The 26,095-nt window shown below is 41.4% G+C and overlaps 1 protein-coding gene and 1 pseudogene across 2 annotated transcripts in view; one reads left to right on the top strand and one right to left on the bottom strand.

Moving 5' to 3' along the window:
• FKBP5 (FKBP prolyl isomerase 5) overlaps positions 1–26,095 on the bottom strand; it is a 114,673-nt gene that overhangs the window by 15,458 nt on the left and 73,120 nt on the right. For both annotated transcript variants that reach the window (XM_023212625.2, XM_023212626.2), the window contains exons 6-7: positions 9,859–10,015; positions 3,426–3,516 (exon numbers count right to left, since the gene is read on the bottom strand). In XM_023212625.2, the coding sequence (XP_023068393.1) occupies positions 3,426–3,516; positions 9,859–10,015 (248 nt within the window). The remainder of the gene's footprint in view (positions 1–3,425; positions 3,517–9,858; positions 10,016–26,095) is intronic.
• On the top strand, positions 20,002–21,192 carry LOC111542964 (annotated as a pseudogene).

Genomic DNA, 26,095 nt, shown 5'->3' with positions numbered 1-26,095 from the left:
CTCCACTAGGCTGTTTCTCTCAAGCCTCAGTTTTTCAACTCTAAAATGGGAACATGACTGTAGTCAAGTTGTAGTTTGTATATTCATACAGAATTTTCAAAATTCTGGGTCAGGTTGTCTCGTCACTCTAAAACAACCAGATATACTAATAATACTGCTAAATCATATCAACATGCAGATGTATACTGGGGGACTTCAAGCAAAACATAACTGGGAGTTAAAGCTCATGCAAAAATATCACTTTAGAGGCATAAATAAATGATTTCATTATCATCTGCTAGCTTGTATTGTGTGTATTGTTACTTCTACCATTATAGATACAAATCCAGAAATAACTGCACTTGCCATTTAAAAGCTGGATTTAGAAGGATCATAGAGTCAAGAGAACAATCTGGGAGCCTTTAGGAAAAGCGACAGTGGGTGTGGTCAGTGCTATTTACTGCATATAAATTATGAAGAAGTTTAAATGGGTAACTAAATTCTCTCTATTCAAAAGATAAGGAGTGTGTGTTCCTGGTGTCACAGCCCCTGTTATCCTCTACTTTTATTATTATTATTATTACTATTATTATTTTTTGAGATGGAGTTTCACTCTTGTTGCCCAGGCTGGACTGCAATGGCGTGATCTCAGGTTACCGCAACCTCCACCTCCCAGGTTCAAGTGATTCTCCCGCCTCAGCCTCCGGAGTAGCTGGGATTACAGGCATGTGCCACCACGCCCCACTAATCTTTTGTATTTCTATCCTCTACTTTTTAAAAGTGAATAATGAAAGGGTTACTCGTCTTGCTGGTAACTCATATAATTCTGCTTCCTAATAATGTAGCTCAATTATTCAAAAACCTAGTTATGGTTCAATTTCAGGTTTTAGCACCCAAAAAAACAAAAACAAAGAACACCTAGTTAATGTCTCTTTGTATTCCTTAGGTTGGCTTCAGTCTTTATGGAATATAAGTATACTCTTTTATTTTTTCTTTTTCTGAGACACGATCTTGCTCTGTCGTCCAGGCTGCAGTGCAGTGGCACGATCATGGCTCACTATAGCCTCGACTTCCCAGGCTCAAGCAATCAATCCTCCTGCCTCAGCCTCCCGAGTAGTTGAGACCACAGGCGTGTGTCACCATGTCCAGCAAAATTTTTTTTTTTTTGTAGAGACAGGGCCTATGTTGCTCAGGCTGGTCTCAAACTCCTGGGCTCAAGCCATCCTCTTATCTTGGCCTCCTGAGTAGTTGGGACTACAGGAACGTGCTACCACACCTAGGAAAATTTTAAATTTTTTTGTAGAGAGGGGGTCTCACTATGTTGCCAAGCTGGTTTTGAACTCCTGGGCTCAAGTATTCCTGCCTCGGCCTCCCAAAGGGCTGGGATTATAGGTGTGAGCCACCATGCCTGGAATATAAGTATATTCTTTTTTTATTTTTTGGAGACAGAGTCTTGCTTTGTCTCCCAGGCTGGAGTGCAGTGGCACGATCTCAGCTCACAGTAACCTCCACCTCCTGGGTTCAAGCGATTCGCCTGCCTCAGCGTCCCAAATAGTTGGGATTACAGGCACCTGCCACCACGTCCAGCTAATTTTTGTATTTTTAGCATAGATGTGGTTTCACCATGTTGGCCAGGCTAGTCTCGAACTCCTGACCTCAGGTGATCCACCCACCTCAGCCTCCCAAAGTGCTGGGCTTACAGGCTGAGCCACAGCACCTGGCCAGGCCTAGTCTATTCTTAACAAGGCAAAGGATTAAATCACATTGCCCCGAACAACATCACGTACCTTCATGTGATTTCAAATATACCAAGCAGCAGTGCATGAATATACTCTTGGAGTGATGACAGAGCACAGGCTTGCTGTGGTGTCACTGGGAGAGTGCTCCTAAATAAGCAATGTCCACTGGACCATGAGAGGGAAGGGGCAAGAGGCTGCTTTATAAAAATGGAAATAGTAAAGCCAGAGGTCTAAATAACCACATGCTAAAGATTATCTTCTCTCTCTTTAACAATAAAAAAACACAATATGCAATGATGACAGCATTGGGGCATTAGTGCTGAGCTAGCAGGTTTTCAGAAGAGGTTACATGATAATCAGTGGTCATAACCAGAGCATATGTCTGTCTGGGGGAACATGAAATGGAAGGGGTATGATTAGGAATGTCACTGTTGGGGGTGAATCCCAAAGCAGGCCTCCCCTCACTTTCTTAACCCAAAGGTACAAGCCACAGGACAATGATTTCCTTTCTGAATCTAACAAAATATAAGTGGTCATGTTTCCATTTATATTAATGTGCTTAATGTGGCCAGGCACAGTGGCTCACACCTGTAATCCCAGCACTTTCGGAGGCCAAGGCAGGAGGATGGCTCGAGCCTAGGAGTTTGAGACCAGCCTGGGCAACACAGTGATACCCCATGTCTACAAATAATAAACAAAATTAGCTGGGCGTGGTGGCGTGTGCCTGTAGTCCCAGCTACTTGGGAGGCTGAGGTCGGAGGATTGCTTGAGCCCAGGAAGTCGAGGCTGGAGTGAGCTATGATTGTGCTCACTGTATTCCAGCCTGGGTGACAGAGTGAGACCCTGTCTTGAAAAAAAAAGGAAAAAAAAACAACAAAAAAAATCCTTAATGTACAGAAAGTGGAGGTAGCACTGTGCAGGAATGAAAAAGGAACACAAATGCAGTCCTTGAGGAGCTCCACAAAGGGCAGGGCTTTGGAAATGCCAGGGGCATGTGGCCGAAGACGACAGCATACCTAGCTCAGGTATATGCTGTGTGTGTCCAGTTCAGCTGCTGCTGGGAGCCTCCAGAATGAAGCTGAGATGGAAATATGTTCAAGGAGTCATACTGTTTCTGGAATCCAAGGCAATTGACAAATTCTCTCTCTTCTCTACTTGGAGAAGTATGAAAAAAAAAAAAGGCTTCGGGTTAGCCGGTTTCTTTCTTGTATCCCTGGTCACACAGCCTAAGGCCTTCGAGGACTTGCAGTTGGGATAACAACTTGGAGCCACAGTGCAGGCCTCTTCGTGACTCCTGTGAAGGGTACAATCCGTTCAGCTCTGAAAAGCTGCACCCCACTCCCCCAAGGAGCCACTTGGCAGAACGTGAACCTTTCTGTCCTCAACCCAGGAAAAAAAAAGTACAAAAAGAACAAGTCTAGGAACAAATAAGGGAACAAGTCTTGGATTCTACCCAAAAAAGTTAAAAAAAAAAAAAAAAAAGCTGACACATAGGAACAAAATAAGAACACGGAGCTCCTTCGTTGTATATCAGCTGTGCTATGTCAGTTGTCCTATTCTTCAGTAGTAGTGTTGGAGGCAAGAGACAAACTTGATAATGAATAAACACCATCTATCTATACCACCTACTAAAATAAGATACTGATTTATAGGAAGTGGATGGAGAAGAAATCTACTATGATTTTAAGGAAGTTGGTATTTTCTCACCTTTTCGAAGCTCTTAAGTGTAACTTCATATATAAGCTCAGCATTAGGTTCAATGCCAAATTTAGGCTTCCCTGCCTCTCCAAAACCATATCTGAAATGGAGAGTAAAAAATAAAACTTTAAAAGAACTGGTGTATTTCCAGGCACTTCCTTCAGTATTTTGAGGCATCAACAGAGCTATCATTTGCAAGCTACATGTGTCAGAGACCCTGAAGACAAACCAGATGTTGACCAGAAGATACAGTGTGAAGTATCTTCACTGCTACGGTTTTCTTAGAAACCAGGCTAGTTTAGTTTTCTTTTTTCCTTCACATTCACACGTAATGCAACACCTGTACTCCTTGGGGCAGCTTGATTCATGGGATTTTAAATGTCACTGCCTTTTTCTCTACTTGATTTTATATCTAGTGGTTTTTTTTGTTTTTTGTTTTTATAAAATGGCCATGATTTAGCTGCCAGGAATTTTCCCCTAAGTTTTATCAGCAGAAAGGACAGAGAAGACACAGTCTCTGTAATTGTTAGAGTGGTACTTGTTGGAAGGATGTTTTAATAAGCTTTTAACTTTAAAGTGCTGTCACCTTCTAGTAGTATCACTTCCAGTCACGTAAGTGAAGGGGAAAGGCTCACACATCAGTAAAGTTTTCATACTATTTAAGTTTTGTAAAAGCACACGAAGAAACACAAATAACATAATGATACACTCAAAAATAGCTGCCTTAGCAAGTTCTGACACCTCCTCTAGAGACATATTCTTATGGCTTGTAGCTATTAGAGTGTAGGATTCTATACCTTTTAGCCAAAACTTACTGAAAAAAATAACTGAGGACATACAAATTCGCTTTTTTGGGATCATGTAAGATCTCCAGCAAATTAAATGTATTCTGGAAGCAGATATTTACTAGAATGGGAGCTGCAGCAGAGCTCTGTCTGGTTCGACTGTTTCCCAGTGTTTAGAACAAGGCCTAGCATATTAGTCAAGTGTTCACCGAAATATATTCTGTTCCCATTTGTTGCAAGTCAAGCTGTTCTTTAATATATGAAATGGTATTACAAAAAACTTAGTAAACTCAAGCTTTCAGGGTACAGGCTGAAAGATGTCAAAACTGAGTTATCTAATACCTCCAGTTTTCTCTGGGGCAAAGGAACTAGAGTGGAAACACTCACATTTTGTTGCTTGCACCACTTTATTTACCCTTTGCCTGAATTTTCCAGGAATAAAAATGCTTACTCACTCACCTCCACTGTTACACAGCAAATGGAAGCTGGAGCCAGAAAGAGGAAGAGAGATGCGAGAGCTGCTAGGAATGAGGAGCTGGGCAAAGGATATCTTCCGCAAAGACATAAAAAAGGACATAATTACCAATGACCAATTTTAAGAAGTGATGCCTAATTTTCTACTTTGAGATCTTAGATGTATATATCTACTGTCTTGTTTCTGCCATCTGATAAATTAAAAAAAAAATCCTTAACTACCCAGGTAGGTAGGTGAGTCCTTGCTAAGCAATGTTTACCAACAGCATGTTATATTTGGAATCTTGTGCTAAGCAGTTGCAAATGCAACAAATGATCTGGCATTTGCCTTAGACCAGTGGATCTCAACCAGGGTGATTTGAACTCCTCTTCCCTCCAGGAAACCTTTGGCAATGTCCAGAAATATTATGGGTTGTCACAACTATGGGGGTGCTACTGGTGCTGGATATTCTACAATGCACAAGACAGCCCCCTATGACCACGAATTAGCAAGCCCAAAGTGTCAACAGTGCTGAGGATGAGAAAATCTGCCTCAGAGGAAGGTGGGTGGGGAGTGTGGGGTTGAATGAAGAGAGGCACCAAGTGTCCTATTATTGATGGGATGAAAGAAGACTAAAGAAAAATATTATTTCTACACTCTCTCCCAGGTTAAAATGAAGCGATTCAGTCAAGATACATGTGGCGCACATGATCTTGCAGAGGTGAAAGCCCACGGCAAGATATTCTGGCAGCACCTATCCTGACTTCCATATTACACAGAAAGTTGTCAGCCTGGGTAAAGAAGGAACCAGGGCACTCAACTCATCTGACTGAAAAACAAAACACCACAAGAGGAATCCCAGGACCCAACCAAAAGATAATCTACACTACAGTAACAAAAGGAATTCAGTGTTAATGCCCTTGAATTAAGTTTCCTCCAGAGATTAGAGATACAAATAATGACTTTTAATGACCATTAAGCCTTAATGTGCATATACGAAGCACTTGGACTACGAGCTCTTTATCAATCGCTCCATTTTTACAGATAAAGAAACAGAGGCTCAGAGATAAGTGCTTCCTGAGAAGTCACACAAAGAGGCAGTGGTAGAGCCAGGGTTTAAATTCAAACCCTGTGTGTCCCCAGAAAATCAGTTTTTTTTTTTGACTCATACTGCCTCATAACTGACACTATGGCTCTCGGTAGCCGGTTTCTTTTCTTTTTTTTTTTTTTTGAGACAAGAGTTTCACTCTGTCACCCCAGGCATCGTGCAGTGGTACGATCTCAGCTCAATGAAACCTCTGCCTCCTGGGTTCAAGTGATTCTCCTGCCTCAGCCTCCCGAGGAGCTGGGATTACAAGCATGCGCCCCCATGCCCAGCTAATTTTTGTGTTTTTAGTAGAGACGGGGTTTCACCATGTTGGCCAGGCTGGTCTTGAACTCCTGACCTCAAGTGATCCTTCTGCCTCGGCCTCCCAAAGTGCTGGGATTACAGGTGTGAGCCACCTCACCCGACCAATAGCCTGTGTTTTCGTTTGTAGTTCATGCGTGACAGAAACATAAGGAAAGGAAGGAAAAAAAGTTAAAACTATATACACTTTACGTAAAACAAAAAAGATTTATTAGCCTCAGTATTTAAAACAATACAAAGGGAAGATATTGTCCCAATGAGGAGAAAGAAAAATGGATTGTCTGGAAATGTTTTATGAATTTCTTACTATGAAGACATTCTAGGCCAGGTATGGTGGCTCACACCTGTAATCCCAAGCACTTTGGGAGGCTGAGGCTGGAGGACTGCTTGAGCCCAGGAGTTTAAGACCAGCCTGGACAACTTAGTAAGACCCTGTTTCTACAAAATGAAAAAAATTAGCCAGGCAGGGTGGAGCACGCCTGTAGTCTCAGCTACCTGGGAGCTTGAGGTGGGAGGATCCCTTGAGCCCAGGAGTTCGAGGCTACAGATTATGCCACTGTACTCCAGCCTAGGTGACAGAGTGAGACCCTGTCTTGGGGGGTGGGGGAGGAAAAGAAAGAAAACATTCTTCCCAAGAGTCTATCAGAGTATCAGAGTCAAAGAGAAGGTCTGTCCTGGAAATTTTCTGGAGAATGAAATACAGATAACACTAAGAGCTATTTGCAGATATTTTCTGCAACAGCCATACTTATAGCAACATTTAGCTGCAATGTTTTATGAAAGTGGGAACCTGAATAAAAGAAGTAAATTCACTGCATGCACTGAAAACATGCGTAGCATGTAGGGGTTTTCTATACACACACACACGGAGTATGCATAAAAGTACATATATACACACACACACACATATATATGTAGTACTACGTAATGCATATGCAGCAGTCTCGTATTACAGAGAATGCACTTCACATAATTCTTCAACATACCAACCAACACCTTGAACAAAAATAATGTTCCTTTCTAAATATGCTAAACTATTTCCATAAAACACATGAAAAATTTTTATACCTAGAAATTTATGAAAACCTATTGACAACTTTTATGCCTGAAAAGATCTTAAAAATCGATCTCGGCCGGGCGCGGTGGCTCAAGCCTGTAATCCCAGCACTTTGGGAGGCCGAGACGGGCGGATCACGAGGTCAGGAGCTCGAGACCATCCTGGCTAACACGGTGAAACCCCGTCTCTACTAAAAATCCAAAAAAACTAGCCGGGCGAGGTGGCGGGTGCCTGTAGTCCCAGCTACTCGGGAGGCTGAGGCAGGAGGATGGCGTGAACCCAGGAGGCGGAGCTTGCAGTGAGCTGAGATCCGGCCACTGCACTCCAGCCTGGGCGACAGAGCGAGACTCCGTCTCAAAAAAAAAAAAAAAAAATCGATCTCATGTTAAACAGGATTTCCTTTTTCTTGTGGTCCGAGGGTAAAATGGAAGAGAAGGCAAGCTGTCACAATAGCAACAAAAGCTCACACACCGCAGGCTCACTTGTGCCCTACATGTGCAGGATTTCATTTAGCTCTCCATAACTTCATGAGGTGGATACTGTCATCCCCATTTACAGAGGGGAAACTGAGGCTTAGGAGGGTTAAATGCCTTGGCCAAGTGCACAGAGCAGGGTCTAGCCACTAATGAGACAACAAACAGTTTAAATCTGAAAAGAACTGTTTGTGTTAAAAAATATAAAGAAAATTTCTATTTTTCTTTGCCATTAAACTTGAGACATCTGTCCCCACAACTGCCTTGTCAGCCAGGCTAAAATGTAATGTATATAAACTGGTTCATATAACATTACATTGTCATAATACGTACAGAATTTATCCTAAGGGAGCTTAAATTTTGAAAACATACATTACACATAAATCCACCTCTCTGAGTTTAGAACTACTGTAATTTTGAAATGCTGATTAAAAATAATCAGATATGGCCTGGCGCAGTGGCTCACACCTGTAATCAATCCCAGCACTTTGGGAGGGTGAGGCAGGCGGATCACTTGAGTCCAGGAGTTGGAGAGCAGCCTGGGCAATATGGCAAAACCCTGTCTCCACAAAAAATACAAAAAGTAGCTGGGTGTGGTGGTGCACACCTGTAGTCCCAGCTACTCCAGAGACTGAAGTGGGAGGATCATCTGAGCCCTGGAGGCTGAGGTTGCAGTGAGCCGTGATTGTGCCACTGCACTCCAGCCTGGGCGACAGAGTGAGATCCTGTTACAAAAAAAAAAAAAAAAAGTAATTAGAGATTATTTGGATACGGAAGAGAGAGCTTTTTCTATGCTCTATCTGAATTTTAAGAAGTATCTCCTAGAAACAGAATTAGTTTTACCTAAGAATAAACTACAAATATAGAGTAAATATTAATATAAATAAGACACATTGAAGTGGCAGCTATAGTTAGCGGAAAGAGGAACCAGGTAGAGAAAAAGAAGGCATTATACAAAGGGTGCCTCAGTGAGGGCTATAAAGAGTTCAAGGTAGAGCATTTTGGAAGGATTTTCAAGTGGTAGTTGCATGGCTAAAACATCACCTCAAAAATATGATTATGGGCTGGGCGTGGTAGCACTTTGGGAGTGCTGGCCTCCCAGCACGTTGGGAGGCCGAGGTGGGAAGATCACTTGAAGTCAGGTGTTCGAGACCAGCCTGGCCAACATAGTGAAACCCCGTCTCTACTAAAAATACAAAAATTAGACGGGTGTGGTGGCGGGTGCCTGTAATCTTCAGCCTCAGCTACTCGGGAGGCTGAGGCAGGACAATTACTTGAACCCGGAGGTAGAGGTTGCAGTGAACCAAGATCATGCCACTGCACTCTAGCCTGGGTGGCAAAGCAAGACTCCATCTCAAAAAATATATATATGTGATTATGGATCAAGTGCTGGGGCAAAGGTAAACTGCCGTTGGATTACTACAGAGTCTACAAAATGACACCACCAAAGGCATAACATCACCTACTGGCAAGTGCAGGTCATCAAGATTCTCAGTAACTCAGAATCCCACTGTCTGAAATCCATGGAGCCAGGGGCAGGATACACTAGATAAGCAGATACACTCTCATGCAGACAAAATCAAAACACCCTGGGTTCTCTCAGGGGTCTGTTTCTCAAGACAGAAGGGTTGGATTCATGGTATAATTTTAGATCTAAAAATAATACTAAACATGTTTTCATAAGAGAGACTGTCAGTGTCTGATGGTTCTAAGCTTGGAAGTGCTAATGGATATCCTTATGATGGGAAAAATCTAGGCAAAAAATGAGTCATCTCCGTTGTCTTTAGATCCAGGAAGAATGTGTTTTTTTTTTTTTTTTCCAGGGACTCTGTATAAGGCCCAGTGACACAAGTTCAAATGGTAGTAAATCATCCAAATGCTTCTTTGACTCCCAACCCCCATATTTTCCTGCCTCCTGCCTAATTTAGAGAAAAGGGAAGAGGGGGTGAGAGAACCACATTTGAGAAGGGTCCATAACTGCCTGTCTTGGCAATAATGCAGGCAAAACAAATCATCACAAAAGCAAAAAGTGCCTGTAAGTCCTATTCTGAACATATATCAATCAAGTAAACATGCTCACAAACCTCTATGATATTGTAAGGTCCATTAATTTATGTGATGACTAACTGCAGCCTGATTTAATTGTTTCCGTTGTTGGATTAACTTCACTGAAAATGCCAAAACACTGAATGAAAAATTTTGCAAGCATATTCCTGTCCTTTAGGTGACTTCCTAAACTGTGTTCCAAACTGGTATGCTGCTTACCTTGGTCCAAGATATAAAATACACTGTTCTTCCCGCTGCATTTTCTCCAGAGCTTTGTCAATTCCAATTGGAATGTCGTGGTCTTCTCCTTCACCCACAGTGAATGCCACATCTCTGCAGTCAAACATCCTTTCACCACAGCGGCCTTCCAGGTGGACTGAGGGCAAGGAGACAGAAGTCAACAGAGCTGCTTCTTAGGACTGGCTAATTCAGTGATGTGATAAATGAGTGGCCGACAATGTAGCAAATACCATTTCCCCTTTCTCATTTCATCAAGAGACACAGTATGTCTTGGTGAAGCTTAGTCTACCCAGTCTGAAAGTTTAGGAGCAACCATATTTCTGTTTTGGGTTAAACTTGTAATTACTGATATTTGTATCAATAAGACAGTTTAGTAGGTAACAAACCAGAAACATAGATTTATTCTAAGCCTACTATGTGACAGAAGTTTCCTCACCTATAATACAACGTCAAGACATGCTGGATTATTTAATAAATAGTTATCAAATGCCACAAATTTAATATCAAATATATAATGGCTTAAACACCTATAACTGCATCTTGGCTTCAGATGCCAAAAAACCAAACTAAATGGCTATTTCTCCAATGATATACAAAGGTTAAATGAATACAGATGCTCCTTCTTCTTTAAGAGTCCTAATCTCGGCTGGGCGCGGTGGCTCAAGCCTGTAATCCCAGCACTTTGGGAGGCCGAGACGGGCGGATCACAAGGTCAGGAGATCGAGACCATCCTGGCTAACACGGTGAAACCCCGTCTCTACTAAAAAATACAAAAAACTAGCCGGGCGAGGTGGCGGGCGCCTGTAGTCCCAGCTACTCGGAGGCTGAGGCAGAAGAATGGCATAAACCCGGGAGGCGGAGCTTGCAGTGAGCTGAGATCCGGCCACTGCACTCCAGCCCGGGCGACAGAACGAGACTCTGTCTCAAAAAAAAAAAAAAAAAAAAAAGAGTCCTAATCTCATTCACAAATATATCTGAATAAAAATGGTAAATCCAAAGACAGCAACATCAATAACTATCTTAACTCTATCCTTTACTGGAAATAATAAATGTAAAGTGTGAAAGAATCAATAGTCTACTATAACTTCACAAATCAAATTACTTAATAACCTCCCCTGAAATGTTAGGAGGTCAATTTTGGGAGGCCTAATTTCTTGTTCCACCCCAATTTACCAAGCTCATTACCAGGGTAATTTCATATTAAAATAAGAGGCTTTTTATCTTATTTTAAGACAAAATAGGAAAAATGCATACAGATATCTATTTTTTCTTGATCAGTTAAACTCTTTTTTGAGACAGTCTTGCTCTGTCTCACCCAGGCTGGAGTGCAGTGGCACAATATCGGCTCACTGCAGCCTCCACCTCCTGGGTTCAAGCAATTCTCCTGTCTCAGGCTCTGAAGTAGCTGGGATTACAGGTGTGTGCCACCACACCCGGTTAATTTCGTATTTTTAGTAGAGACAGGGTTTCACCACGTTGCCCAGGCTGGTCTCGAACTCCTGACCTCAGGTGATCCACCCGCCTCAGCCTCCAAAGTGATGGGATTTCAGGCGTGAGCCACCATGTTTGGCCTAGACTCTATTTCTAGGAATAACAATACTCTGAAACTTTACAACTACTTTTAATATTAAGGGTATTTATTCTATTTAAGTTTTTGATGTAATAAGAAAAATGGATGGCTGGTAATATAGCATAACAGTCACCAAGCAATATGATAATTTGGATTTCATAAGAAAATCCTGACTAGGCGCAGTGCCTCACACCTGTAATCCCAGCACTTTGGGAGGCCAAGGCGGGCAAATCACCTGAGGTCAGGAGTTTGAGACTAGCCTGGCCAACATGGCAAAACCCCATCTTTACTAAAAATATAAAAAATAGCCAGGTGTGGTGGCACGTGCCTGTAATCCCAGCTACTGGGGAGGCTGAGGCACGAGAATCACTTGAGCCTGAGAAGCGGAGGTTGCAGTGAGCCAAGATCATGCTACTGCACTCCAGCCTCCAGCCTCCAGTCTCCAGCCTGGGCAACACAGGGAGACTCTGTCTCAAAAAAAAAAAAAAAGAGAAAATCCTTTATTTCTACTTCTGTAATATAACAGCCTATATTCAAAATTAGAGATTTCCTAAAATGCTTCTAACACTGGCTGATCTACTTTAGATCAACGACTTGTAGAGAGACTAAAAATCACTCGTTCTGTTACACTCATTTCATGCCCAATGAGACAACTATTACCTCCCAAATAAAAATTCAAATCAAACTCATTCTACTTTTGAACTACATGATCTCAATGAAGCTCTAAAATTCTATGATTCTATGACCTGGTAATATCACTCTCAATATCAATATAGCCCAGAAACCAGCTTCAAATCGAATTCCTGCAGTTAATCATTTAATTGAATTACCTCTAGCCCAGGCCTGAGAAATGAGAAAAACTGAAAAATGAACAGGAATGGTGTAGACACTAGGTGCCAGAATGTCCGCAGGACATGTATGCTCTAAAGCTTTCTACCCTTTTCTTCTCTTTTTTCTTTTGATTTGCTAAATCTTCTCTGTATTATTCCAAATGTGTGCTGCCGAAGTGAGTGCTCACTGTCCTTTTTTAACTCACCAGTATTAACACCATCTTGACGTGTTTCCCTTGCAGACACAGAATGGGGTCTAGGAAACTTGGGCCAAACCAGAAAGGGCCTAACTCTTGAGTCAGCTCCTCCAAACAAGGGCTAGAGCTGGAGTGTCTGGGTAGAGCTGGCATACGGCATTTTAGTTTATGTCCCACAGTCATGAATGCTGATAATTCCTTCTGTATACTTACTTTTAGAATGCTCTAGATAAAATTAACTTATGGCAAATTGAAAGTTCATTCTGGATTGGAAAACATTTAAAAAATAAATTCAACTTTAAAATTTTCAAATACAGTCATGCTTCACTTAAGGATGGGGATACATTCTGAGAGATGTGTCATCAGGTATTCTCATCATTGTGGGAACATCTTAGAATATTCTTACACAAATCAAGATGGAGCAGCCTACTATAACCTAGGCTAAGTGGTGTAGCGTATTGCTCCTAGGCTACAAATCGGTATAGCATGTTACTGTACTGAATATGGTAGGTAGCTGTAACACGATGGTAAGTACTTGCATATCTAAACATTGAGAAGATACAGTAAAAATAAGGAATTATAATTTCATAGGACCACTGTCCGATGTGCAATCTGCTGTTAAACAAAATGTTATGCAGCATATGACTGTACATGCATACTAGAGAGGTTCTACAGGGAGTCTGAGGCTTAAGATATTTTTACTGAATTTGCTGAGGGTGGTGACGCACCCCTATAAGTCCCAGCTACTCAGGAGGCTGAGGTGGGAGGACTGCTTGAACCTAGGAGTTCGAGGCTGCAGTGAGTTGTTATTGCAGCACTGCAATCCAGCCTGGGTGACAGAGTGAGACCCTGTCTCCATTAAAAAAAAAAAAAAAGATATTTTTACTGAAATAAAAATTGATGTTTCTAAAGAGGTTACGAGTTCTAAATATTTAGAACTCTGCCCAAGAAATTTAGACTAATAACATTTTTCATAAAAAAAAAAAAATTTGCTGAGCAAAGTAAATTTCAGCTCATGTATTGTGGAATGTCTCAAGCATAGAGATTTATTGTCCTAGTAGCTCACAACTTAGTTAACAGATTTTTTTTGTCTGAAGTTTATTGTTGGAAGTATCATCTTCCTCCCTTAAGGAGAGTACATTTAGTGGGGGAGGAAATTATCAGTACATTTGTTGTGGCTTTTGGTTGATCGAGTTTGAATGTTTTCAAAACAGGAAATCCAGAGACTCTGCAAGGATTCCTGCCTGTGCGTTAGTTTCCTAGGCTGTTTTTCAGCTTGATGTATGTACTTGATATTAAAATTATATAAGCAATCTCAGAAGTTCTCTTTAGATGTGCTAACCCATCATTAGTGAGGGAAAAAGACTGGCTACTAATAAACATGTTGGGAAAGATAAATGAAGTAAACCGTGCCAAAAAAAAAAGTCAAACTGTAACAAAGGCATAATTAAGAAAGCAAAACATTCATTGTAGCTCGTCTTTCTCAGAGAGACAATAAATGACAGAACTAGTGTCTGATGCCGTAATAGGACAGTAAACATTTGTGGTAGCTCTTATAAATATTTTCTACTTTACATGTGGACTAATCTTTTTTTTTTTTTTCCTGGTAAATCTAACCCTTCAAAATTGGACCCTGTAGTACTATAAAATCTTAAACGGATACACATCCAGACACATACACCCCAGTTTATATAAAAAAACCAAAACCATCACTTTGTAATACTGACAATATTTGGAATGTCAGAGTAAAAGGAGGTATCACAGCCTCATGGTGAATACAGCCCATTGATTCTCTACATCTACAAGGAGCAAAGGGCATTGCTGGGTTAACTGGTTTCTAAACTTGGAACACTGATGTGAGAAGTTCTACAAGACTGCTGACAAGAACTCACATACTACTTGGAGCCACCAAAGACTGCTGATTGCCACAGTAGGGGCCCCGCTTGCGGTAACAGATGCAGATGTGCCTAGTTCCTATAGCTCCACTTATTCTTTTTAATGTTATCTTTAAAATTGCTACCAAAATAGCCAAAACAAAACAAAAACCATGGCAGCTCTGGCTGTGGAAGACCTGTGGTTGCTTTTTGACCTGGCATCTTTTAGTGCAAATACTAACTTAATAAATATTTAATAATAACCATCATGACTCACTGGGAGTGCAGCCTCTAGGGCTCAGGAGGTCTGTTGCTAATCCCAACCAGCATGATTTACGGGAAGTAAATCATCTATGACGTGCCCAAAGAGAATAAAAGTACATACAGGATGCTTCTACTTAGGGCTTTTTTGGTAGAGAAAGAAATAAACAAGTTAAAAAGAGACAACATTCTTTTCTTGACTTAAAGACTATGTAACTTAAAAGGGGAGGGAGGTCCTCCAAATCCCCACAAACTCAAACCAAACCAAATTACCCAAGCTTAGCTGCGCAATCGGAGTGTAACCACATCAAGCGAGCTGCAAAACATCACTTAAACTGGAGCTCTGACTTATTGTTCTCTTACTGCCCTAGAGCAATTTTGTTTTGAAGAGCACAGAACACCCTGTTCTGAATGTGGCTGGCACATGAACTCGATGTGCTGACAGCAATTTGTACTCCGATTAAAATAGGGGGGAAAAAAGGAAAGAGAGTGCACAGCAGTAACAAAAACGAAATGCAAGAACCCCTAAACCATGCAATTTGTATTTTAGGAAGCAAAACTGAGAAAGAGGCTCCATAACTTAAAAAACAAAAAAACAAAAAGCTGTAAATGCTCCAGCCTAAAGACATTAGCTCTGGTAAGTGTCTATTTTCCCTTTTCTAATTATAGTAGTTGGTGTCTGATAGCTTTGCACTCATTCTCAAAACAATTACTGGGTCATGGGGATCTGAATGGGAATGTTGTAATGGCATTACTACTAGACAAGACTGGTTATGTGGCCAGAGAAAACCAGGTTGTGACAGGTTACTCCCACTGAGCAAAGGTTTTCTCTGTTGGTTAATTCATGCCAAGTGAGCTTCTCTCTGCCTGTGTCTCCTGCCTAATAGAGCATGGTATCCAAGAGAGTAGGATCTTAATAACCCCCTGAAAAAGCAAGCAGAGATGGCTTTCTAAAAGCAGGAGAACAAGAGAAACACTTCCATCATGCATGGTGGTCAGATTTCCCCTAAACTGTCCCTCTTCCTCCTCTGCACTGTTTTGTATTATTTAGGATGAACACACACCACTGTAAGATTGCTTCCGGAACTGACGGACAGATGCTAGATGCTAACAGGCAAGGAACTTGGCTCCTGGAACTGGGTAACATTTATGCAAATGATTTCTTTTCCTTAGTCTAAACAAGAAGTACACATCTAGCAACAAATTCTCCATGAACACCAGCCCTTACCAGTTGTCCATTCACACCACTATAGCACTTGCGTTAGACCTGGATTCCAGTTCCATTCTGGCACTTTGATTATGACTTTGGGCAAAGTAATTAAAGTGATTTGAACCTCAGTTTCTTCATTGATAGAATGTGCATAATATACTAGCTAAATGATAATTGTGGAGAGGATTAAATTAGATACTGAATTAGAGCTTTTAATCTAGCACCTGATATTCATTCATTCATTCATTCATATGTTAGGGTATCTATCATGTGAAAACGCTGTTGTAAAGTGTGGATATACAGAGATGAACTAAATGAATGTTAGCTATAATTATTTTCCTCCACCTAGTGGTAAATTATACCAGATTAAACATGTTTGAGAGCTATGTATAAGAAAACATTTAATGGCTTAACACAGAAAGCTGTCAAAAAGTATGAATAAAATTCTTAGTAAGCAAAGGCAGTATCTTGTACTTCTTTTGTGCCTCACAGTACCCAGCACAGAGTTCAGGGCCAGCAAGTAAATATTTATTTAGTGACTAATCTTAAAATAGGGCATTAAGGACAGGGTGGTAATTTTCACTAATTTATACAAATTTTCCTTTTTGAATCTATTAGTATTCCTATTTTAATAAATTCTAGGAAGCTATACAAATTCTATATTGACATGGAACCTTTGTTTTTTAATACTATTCTAAAATAAATGACCAACTGGCTGGAATTTTTTTTTTTTTTTTTTTTGGTAACAACAGCAGCAGCAGCAACAAAAGACTGTTTTCTTTCTTTTTTTGAGACAGAGTCTCGTTCTGTTGCCCAGACTGGAGTGTAGTGGTGTGATCTTGCCTCACTACAACCTCAACTTACTGCAACCTCTGCCTCCTGAGTTCAAGGAATTCTCGTTCAGACTTCCGAGTAGCTGGGACCACCATGCCCAGCTAATTTTTGTGTTTTTAGTAGAGATAGGGTTTCGCCATGTTGGCCAGGCTGGTCTTGAACTTCTGACCTCAAGTGATCCTCCTGCCTCGGCCTCCCAAAGTGCTGGGATTACAGGTGTGAGCCACTGTGCCCGGCCTCTTTATTTTTTGTTTCGAGTTGGGGGTCTCACTCTGTTGCCCAGCCTGGAGTGCAGTGGTGTGATCACGGCTCATTGCAGCCTCACACTTGTGGACTCAAGCTATTCTCTTTCCTCAGCCTCCTTAGTAGCTGGGACTACAGGCACACACCGCCACGCCTGGCTATTTTGTTGTTGTTGTTAAGAATGGGGTCTCACCATGTTGCCAGGCTGGTCTCGTACTCCTGGCCTCAAGCAATCCTCCCACTTTGGCTTCCCGAAGTGTTGGGATTACAAGCGTGAGCCACCATGGCTGGCCAGAAAGACTTATTTTCTACTATGATTTTATTCTACCTGAAGACTTGAAGATACCTTTTTGGAAGAAAGAAATTATATAAATCCAAAATATTTGAAAGAATGAACACTGGCCACTTTAGACCAAGTACCGTTATTACATTATTTTGTGAAAACATATAATAAAGTGGTTCCAAGAATTTGCTCTCTATTCCTGGACTTATATCCCAGGACATTCATAAATACTTCAAAAGCATATGAAAAACAAAAACGTAAAGTCTCACAGTTCCATCAGATCTCAATATGGGCAGATGTAATCTTTCCTCTATTTTCAGTTTTTGGTACATTTTTGGTGTTTCATTTATAAAGAACACGTAGCTAGACGTTGTTGTTCTCACTTTATAAGACCATTTGCCTTTAATAGGTGACTTTATCCCCTTCATATTTTTTGTAATCACTGACATGAGTGGTTTTATTCTTGTCTTAGGTTTTCTATACGATGTTTTCTTTTTCTTTTTCTTTTTTTTTGAGACAGAGTCTTGCTCTGTCACCCAGGCTGGAGTGCAGTAGCGCAATCTCAGCTCACTACAACCTCTGCCTCCCAGGTTCACGTCATTCTCCTGCCTCAGCCTCCCGAGTAGCTGGGACTACAGGCGCCTGCCACCACGCCCAGCTAATTTTTTGTATTTTTAGTAAAGACGGGGTTTCACCATGTTAGCCAGGATGGTCTCAATCTCCTGACCTCATGATCTGCCTGCCTTGGCCTCCCAAAGTGCTGGGATTATAGGCCTGAGCCACCACGCCCAGCCAGTGTTTTCTCATTTTTTAAAACAACTTTTGCTCAATTGATGAAGTTTTCCTTGTTCCTCTATTTCCCCACTCCACATGGGGTGGTTTGGAAATTCTACATGCTATTCTTACTAGTACTTTCCATTAAAGTCTGAACAAATCATTTAAAGATATATATATACACACACACACATATATTTATCAATGTTCAGAATCAATCAGCATAAAGCATTCAATAAAATCCAACATCCCTTCATTATAAAAAACCCTCAATAAACTAAGCATCAAAGGAACATACTTCAAAATAGTAAGAGCCGCCTATGACAATATCTTTTTTTTTTTTTTTTTTTTTTTTTGAGTCATGGTCTTATTCCATTGCCCAGGCTGGAGTGCAGTGGTACAACCATAACTCACCGAAGCCTCTATCACCCATGCTCAAGTGATCCTCCTGCATCAGCCTCCCAAGTAAGCTGGGACTACAGGGGCATGCCACTATGTGCGGCTGATTTTTTAAAATTTTTTGTAGAGACAAGGTTTCACTATGCTGCCCAGGCTCGTCTTGAACTTCTAGGCTCATGCAATCCTCCTGCCTCGGTCCTCCAAAGTCCTGGGATTACAGGTGTGAACCACTGCACTGAGCTGTCAATATCATACCGAATGGGCAAAAGTTGGAAGCATTCCACCTAAGAACTGGAACAAAAAAAGGGTGTCCACTCTTACAACTCCTATTCGGCATGGTACTGAGCCACAGCAATCGGTATACCGCAAGTCCTAGCCTGAGCAATCAGGCAAGAGAAAGAAATAAAAGGCATCCAAATAGGAAAGCAGACCTCTACCTCTCACCATATATAAAAACAAACTGAAGATGGATTAAAGGCTTAAATGTAAGGTTTCAAACTATATAAATCCCAGAAGAAAACCTAGAAAATACTCTTCCAGACATTGCCTAGGCAAAGAATTTATGACTAAGTCCCCAAAATCAAATGCAACAAAAAAAAACCTGACAGTTGGGACGTAATTAAACTAAAGAGCTTCAGCACAGCAAAATAAACTACCAACAAAGCAGACGGACAAACTACAGAATGGGAGAAAACATTTGCATATTATGCATCTGACAAAGGACTAATATCCAGAATCTATAAAGAACTTAAACAAATCAACAAGAAAAAACTAAATAGCCCCATTAAAAAGTAGGCAAAAGACACGAAGAAGCAGTCAACGAACATGGAAAAAATGCTCAACATCACTAATCATCAGAGAAATGCAAATCAAAACCATAATGAGATACTATCTCACACCTGAGTCAGAATGACTATTATTAAAAAATCAAAAAATAACAGATGTTGGCAAGGTTGTGGAGAAAAGGGAATGCTTAAACACTGTTGATGAGAATGGAAATCAGTTCAACTCCTGTGGAAAGCAGTTTGGAAATTTCTCAAAGAACTAAAAATCAAACTACCATTTGACCCAGCAATCCATTACTGGGTATACAACCAAAGGAAAATAAATCGTTCCATCAGAAAGAGAGCTGGCATTTGCACTGACATGTTTACTGCAGCATTGTGTGTGTGTGTGTGTGTGTGTGTGTGTGTGTGTGTTTGAGACCGAGTTTCACTCTGTTGCCCAGGCTGGAGTGCAGTGGCACGATCTTAGCTCACTACAATCTCCTCCTCCCAGGTTCAAGCAATTCTCCTGCCTAAGCCTCCCAAGTAGCTGGGACTACAGGTGCCCGCCACCACGCCTGGCTAATTTTTGTATTTTTAGTAGAGGCAGGGTTTCACCATATTGGCCAGGCTGGTCTTAAACTCCTGACCTCAAATGATCCACCTACCTCGGCCTCCCAAAGTGCTAGGATTACAGGCATGAGCCACCACACCCAGCTTGTTTTGTTTTGAGACAGGGTTTAGCTTTGTTGTCCAGGTTAGAGTGCAGTGGTATAAATGTGACTCAAATGATCCTCCCACTACAGCTTCCTGAGTAGCCGTCACTAAAGGCATGCACCACCATGCCTGGCTTTTTTTTTTTTTTTTCTGTAGAAATGGGGTCTTACTATGTTGCCCGGTTTGGTCTCAAACTCCTGGGCTCAAGTGATCTTCTCACCTTGGCCTCCCAAAGTGCTGGGATTATAGGCATGAGCCACCATGCCCAGCATAGCACTTACTCTTAAGTACAGTTATATTCTTAGTAGCAAAGACACAGAATCAACCTAGGTGTCCATCTATGGTGGACTGGATAAAGAAAATGTGGGCTTCCTTCCACTACGGCCACCATTGGAGAGCAGCAGCCATGGCTCTGTGCTACCCTATGGCCGTGGGCCTCAATAAGGGCCACAAGGTGACAAGAACGTGAGGAAGCCCAGGCACAGCAGCCCTGGCAGGCACCTTACCAAATACACCAAGTTCGTGCAGGATATGATCTGAGAGGTGTGTGGCTTCACCCCATACGAGCTGTGCACCATGGAGTTACTGAAGGTCTCCAAGGACAAATGGGCCCTCAAGTTCATCAAGACAAGGGTGGGGATGCACATCCGCACCAAGAGGAAGTGGGAGGAGCTGAGCAATGTCCTGGCCACCGTGACAAAAGCCACTGCCAAGAAGGACAGAGCACTCTGCCCTGCCCTCTCTCCAAAGTAAAGAATAGCTTGACAGACTTGAAAGAAAAAAAAAGAAAGAAAATGTGGTACATATACACCATGAAATACTATGCAGCCATAAAAAAGAATGAAAGGATGTCTCCTGCAGCAACACAGATGCAGCTGGAGGCCACTATCCTAAGTGAATTAACACAGAAACAGAAAACCAAATACTGCCTGTTCTCACTTATAAGTAGGAGCTAAACTCTGAGTACACACAGACATGAAGATGGAGACAAGAGACACTGGGGACTCCAAAAGCGAAAAAGGATGGAGGGGTAGGTACAAGGGCTATATTCTATGTTCACTATCTGGATGACGGGTTCAATAGAAGCCCAAACCTCAGCATTACAGACAATATATCCATGTAACAAACTGGCACATGTCTCCCCTGAATCTTAAAAATAAAATAAAATAAAAGAATTAATCAGCATAATCTCCCCTGGAACAAGAAATTAAGACAGCTGATTGTGGTAGTACACTAGCTTGTAATCTCAACTACTTGGGAGGCTGCAGCAGGCGGATCGCTTAAGCCCTGGAGTTCAAGACCAGCTTGAGCAATATAGCAAGACCCAGTCTCTAGAAGGATAAAAAAAGTTAGCTGAGTGTGCACCTGCAGTCCCAGCTACTCCGGTGGCTGAGGTGGGAGGACGGCTTGAGGGCAGGAGGTTGAGCTGCAAGGAGCCACAACTGTGCCACTGCATGCCAGCCTGGACGACAGAGCAAGACCTCATTTCCAAAAAAAAAAATTTTTTTTTTTTGAGACGGAGTCTTGCTGTTGCCCAGGCTGGAGCACAGGGGCATGATCTCAGCTCACTGCGAGCTCCGCCTCCCGGGTTCACGCCATTCTCCTGCCTCAGCCTCCCAAGTAGCTGGGACTACAGGTGCCCCCACCACACCCGGCTAATTTTTTGTATTTTTAGTAGAGATGGGATTTCGCCGTGTTAGCCAGGATGGTCTTGATCTCCTGACCTCATGACTCGCCTGCTTCGGCCTCCCAAAGTGTTAGGATTACAGGTGTGAGGAACTGCGCCCGGCCAAAAAATGTTTTAAAAAATAAAATAATCTTAGACAATTTTGCCTTCCCCTCTTCATTTCCTACCCTCACCACCTTTTGTTAAAATAACCCAGAATCCAGACTATTATTTTTTATTATTATTATTTTGAGACAGAGTCTCCCTCTGTCACCCAGGCAGTGGTATAATCTTGGCTCACTGCCACCTCTGTCTCCTGGGTTCAAGTGATTCTCCTGCCTCAGCCTCTTGAGTAGCTGTGATTACAGGCATGTGCCATCATACCTTGCTAAATTTTGTATTTTTAGTAGAGATGGGGTTTTGTCATATTGGCCAGGCTGGTCTTGAACTTCCAGCCTCAAGTGATGCACCCACCCCGCCTCCCAAAGTGTGGGGATTACGGGTGTGGGCCACTGTGCCCAGTCCAGACTGTTTCATTATTAATATTACTTTTAACATTACAGCTCTACTGCCTCAGAGATCTTTCAGGACAAAGGTATCTGATATGGGAATTACTTTTTTTTTTCTCGCTACTGTTTCTTATGCCTTGAGTTGTTGCTTCTTATTTTTTTGTTTGTTTTGGTACAACTCATAGTATTTTTTTCAAAAATATGAGTCTGCAAATTCCAAAAAGTTAATTTTGTTCTCGTACATACATGATAGTTTAGCTGAGTACGGAATTCTAGATTCAAAATACATATAGCTATAGACAATGATCAAAAGCATGGTCTTTGGTGTAATGAGTAAGATTCTTATTCCTTTGCACATAGCTTGTTCTTCCTTGGAAGAGTTCAGAATTTTCTTGTAAGCTACAGAATTCAGAAATTTCACCAGGATGTATCTGGGTGAAAAAATCACTCCTTCCTCCTGGGTACCACTATCAACTGGCCCTTTCAATCTTAAGACTGCTTTTCTTTTATCGCCTATAGGAAATTTTCTATTAGATGTTTGATTAGATGCATATTACCTCTCCTGGATTTATTATCCATACCTTCTAATTTCTTTTTCACTATTCATCCCTCTTTTTTCCTGTGTTCTGAGAAATCCTTGGCTGTCTTTCAGATCACCAGATTTCAGGGACTGTCCATTTTGCTCTTTAACCCTTCCTCCAAGTTTCAGTTTTGATTAATCATGCTCTAATTTCCAGAAACTTTCTTGTCCTCCCTTTCCTTTTTCAGGGAAGTTGGCTTTTTGACTTGTGAATTTGATGTCCTGTTAACAATTTCTGAAGACAATAATTAGTATTTTTAAAGTTCTCTTCTTCTGTTAGTCCACTTTAGTGGTGCTTTTTTTCATGAGATTTGCTGATGATTCTTTGTTGTCTGGCCGTATTATAAAGGAAGGATTTGGGATGATCAAATGACTATGGTTAGCTGGCACCATTTTTCTAAGCAAAATTAGATATGTTTCCATGGCAGGCCTTTCTGCAAAAGGACAGGCTGATTGCGGGGATCTAAGGGTGAAGATTTCACAAATATTTATTAAGCATTTACTATGAGCTGGGCATGATGGCACAAGAAAGCTGACTTCAGGAGCAGAACACTTTAGCATTATTTACTGTGAAAAGCTGTCTTTTCACTTTTTTCCCCTTTAAATTTGTTTTAAAAGTTCAAAAAAGGCCGGGCGTGGTGGCTCAGGCCTGTAATCCCAGCAAACTTTGGGAGGCCAAGGCAGGTGGATCACGAGGTCAGGAGATCGAGTCCATCCTGGCAAACATGGTGAAACCCTGTCTCTACTAAAAATACAGAAAAATTAGCCGGGCGTGGTGGCAGGCACCTGTAGTCCCAGCTACTCGGGAGTCTGAGGCAGGAGAATGGCATGAACCCGGGAGGTGCAGCTTGCAGTGAGCTGAGATCGCGCCACTGCACTACCGCCTGAGTGACAGAGTGAGACTCCGTCTCAAAAAAAACAAAAAGGTTTCAAAAACTACATTCATTTTCCCTAGTCTAAGTCCTAACACTTGGAGTCTTTTGAGGCACATTTGATTTTATTATTTATTTTTAAATGTATTTTATTATTTTTCTATTTTATTTTAGAACCTGGTCTTACTGGTTTTAGCTTGGGAGAAAAAGTCACAGCCAGACCCTAGTCTAGTAGTTTTCAGTCCTTGCCTGCAAACTAATCTGGGAGTTAAAAAAAAAAAAAAAATACTTGTGCCTAGAGTTCCATCTAGGAACAAGTGGCGTTTCCATCTAGAACAATCTCTTCTGAGATTCAGAAGAGAATCTCAAATCTCTTCTGAGATTTGAGATTCTTATTTAACTGGTCTGGGTGTCAGAATTTTTAAAAGCTCCCTAGGTAATTCTAAATTCAGGAAAAGTTGAGAACTACTGCACTGGAGGTTTAATGGCCCCGCTGTTCCATCTTGTTTTATAACAACCCTGATGACTGCTGCACAGCCTGCTTGGGCTGCCTCATACCAGCTAACTATGAGCTTGGAGTTCTGCCTAAGCCTGTTGAGAGGAACAGTATGTACCTCTGCGTAAGTTCTCTTTACACCTGTCTTGGGTTGGATTTGCTGAGACTAGTTTCTATTGGTCCAACTCCATCAACTTTACATATTCCAGAAATTCTCCATAATTTCTGATCCACTGTTACATTTCTCCCCTTTCCAGCACTATTATTGATATCTTCTTCTTCTTTTGAAAATCTTTGCCCCCTCCATCTATCATTTCAGTGAGATTTGGAGAGGGAAAGGAGGTATGCCAATAACTGGAACCTGTAGAACACTCTGTTGAAAATTTCACATTTAAAAATACTGCTGACTATCTGCATTCTTTGCATTCAAATGTGGCTGAAAGTACTGAGAGGCAAGAGAACCACATACAGCCAGCATTTTGATGGGCCTCTTCCAACCACTAAAGTTGACAAATCAGACGATGTGAGAGACTGGGGGATGGAGGAAGAGTAATTGGTAACTATTTAGAACCTTATGTAAGTCAGATTTGATTTTCCAAGAAAGCAAAGCTTAAAAGTAGCAATGTAGCCATGACTTGCAATTAAACTTAAGTATGAGGACTGAAGTATCAGTCATCATAATCATATCAATTAGAGTACTTTAGAACACAGTAACTTTTTAAATGAAAGGAAAACTTTGAATAAAAATTACAAGATGGTCATCTTAACTGACATAAGAAAAAGCATAGTGGGATAGATTCTAGAAACTGATTTGCAACCATTAGGATCCTCATATAAAGAGTAAAAATCAAAATTTCTTTGAGAAAGAATAAATCCCACCAAACTAACCTAAGTTATCTCCTCCATACACAGACGAATCATGAAAAGGAAGTAAAAGTTTACAATTCAGTAAAAGCCTTTTTGAGTCCATAATGTTATTCTTCCCCCAGAACCTAGAGAAATATAAGTTAGACAAGATTACTATTAAGATATATGATTAATTTGAAGATGGTTATTAAAGGCAAATTAGGTCTCTAATAACCATGGTAGAGCCAAGAGGATTTGCTGATGGATGACATGTAGTAGATAAGAAAAAGAGGAGACAGCCAGGCACAGTGGCTCACGCCTGTAATCCCAACACTTAGGGAGGCCAAGGTGGGTGGATCACCTGAGGTCAGGAGTTCAAGATCAGTCTGGCTAACATGGCAAAACCCCATCTTTGCTAAAAATACAAAAATTAGCTGGGCGTGGTGGTATGTGCCTGCAGTCCTAGCTACTTAGGAGGATGAGGTGGGAGAATCACTTGAACCTGGGAGGCCACAGTTGCAGTGAGCTAAGACGTGCCATTGCACTCCAGCCTTGGCGACAGAAAAAGAAAAAGAGGAGTCAAGGATCTTTTTCCTTAGATCAATTAAAAGGAAGCAAAACAAATTAGTGAAACACAATATATAGGGTAGAAAAAATTAAGTGTCCACTAAATGTCTGACACTCTTGTTCATAACTATTTGTATTAGTCCATTCTCATGCTGCCATGAAGAACTGCCCGAGACTGGGTATTTATAAAGAAAAGAGGTTTAATTGACTTACAGTTTCATATGGCTGGGGAAGCCTCAGGAAACTTACAATCATGGCAGAAGGGGAAGCAAACATGCCCTTCTTCACGTGGCAGGAGGAGACAGAAGGGCCGGCAGGGTTTCCCTGCCAGACACTTGTAAAACCATCAGATCTCATGAGAACTCACTCTATTATGAGAACAGCATGGGAGAAACTGCCCCCATGATTCAGTTACCTCCCACTGGGTCCTTCCCAAAACACGTGGAGATCATAGGAACTACAATTCAAGATGAGATTTGGGTAGGCACATAGCCAAACCATATCACTGTCACACAACCTGTGGGAGTGAAAATTATTCCCATTTTACAGATTTAAATAAAACTGGATGCTCCAAGTAGTTACGTAACTTGTCTAAAGTCATAAAAATATCAGGGAGCAATTCCAAGATTCAAAACTCAAGTCCATCACTTTCAAAGCCTATCTGTCCCCTCCTCCACACCACTTCATTGTCTCTTTACACAGAAATGGCAGAAATTTAGTAAAT

This window comes from Piliocolobus tephrosceles, chromosome 5 (genome assembly GCF_002776525.5).
Source record: "Piliocolobus tephrosceles isolate RC106 chromosome 5, ASM277652v3, whole genome shotgun sequence".
Taxonomy (NCBI): Eukaryota; Metazoa; Chordata; class Mammalia; order Primates; family Cercopithecidae; genus Piliocolobus; species Piliocolobus tephrosceles.
The sequence above is the reverse complement of the archived record's forward strand: the minus strand, read 5'-3'. Positions and strand labels throughout refer to the sequence as shown.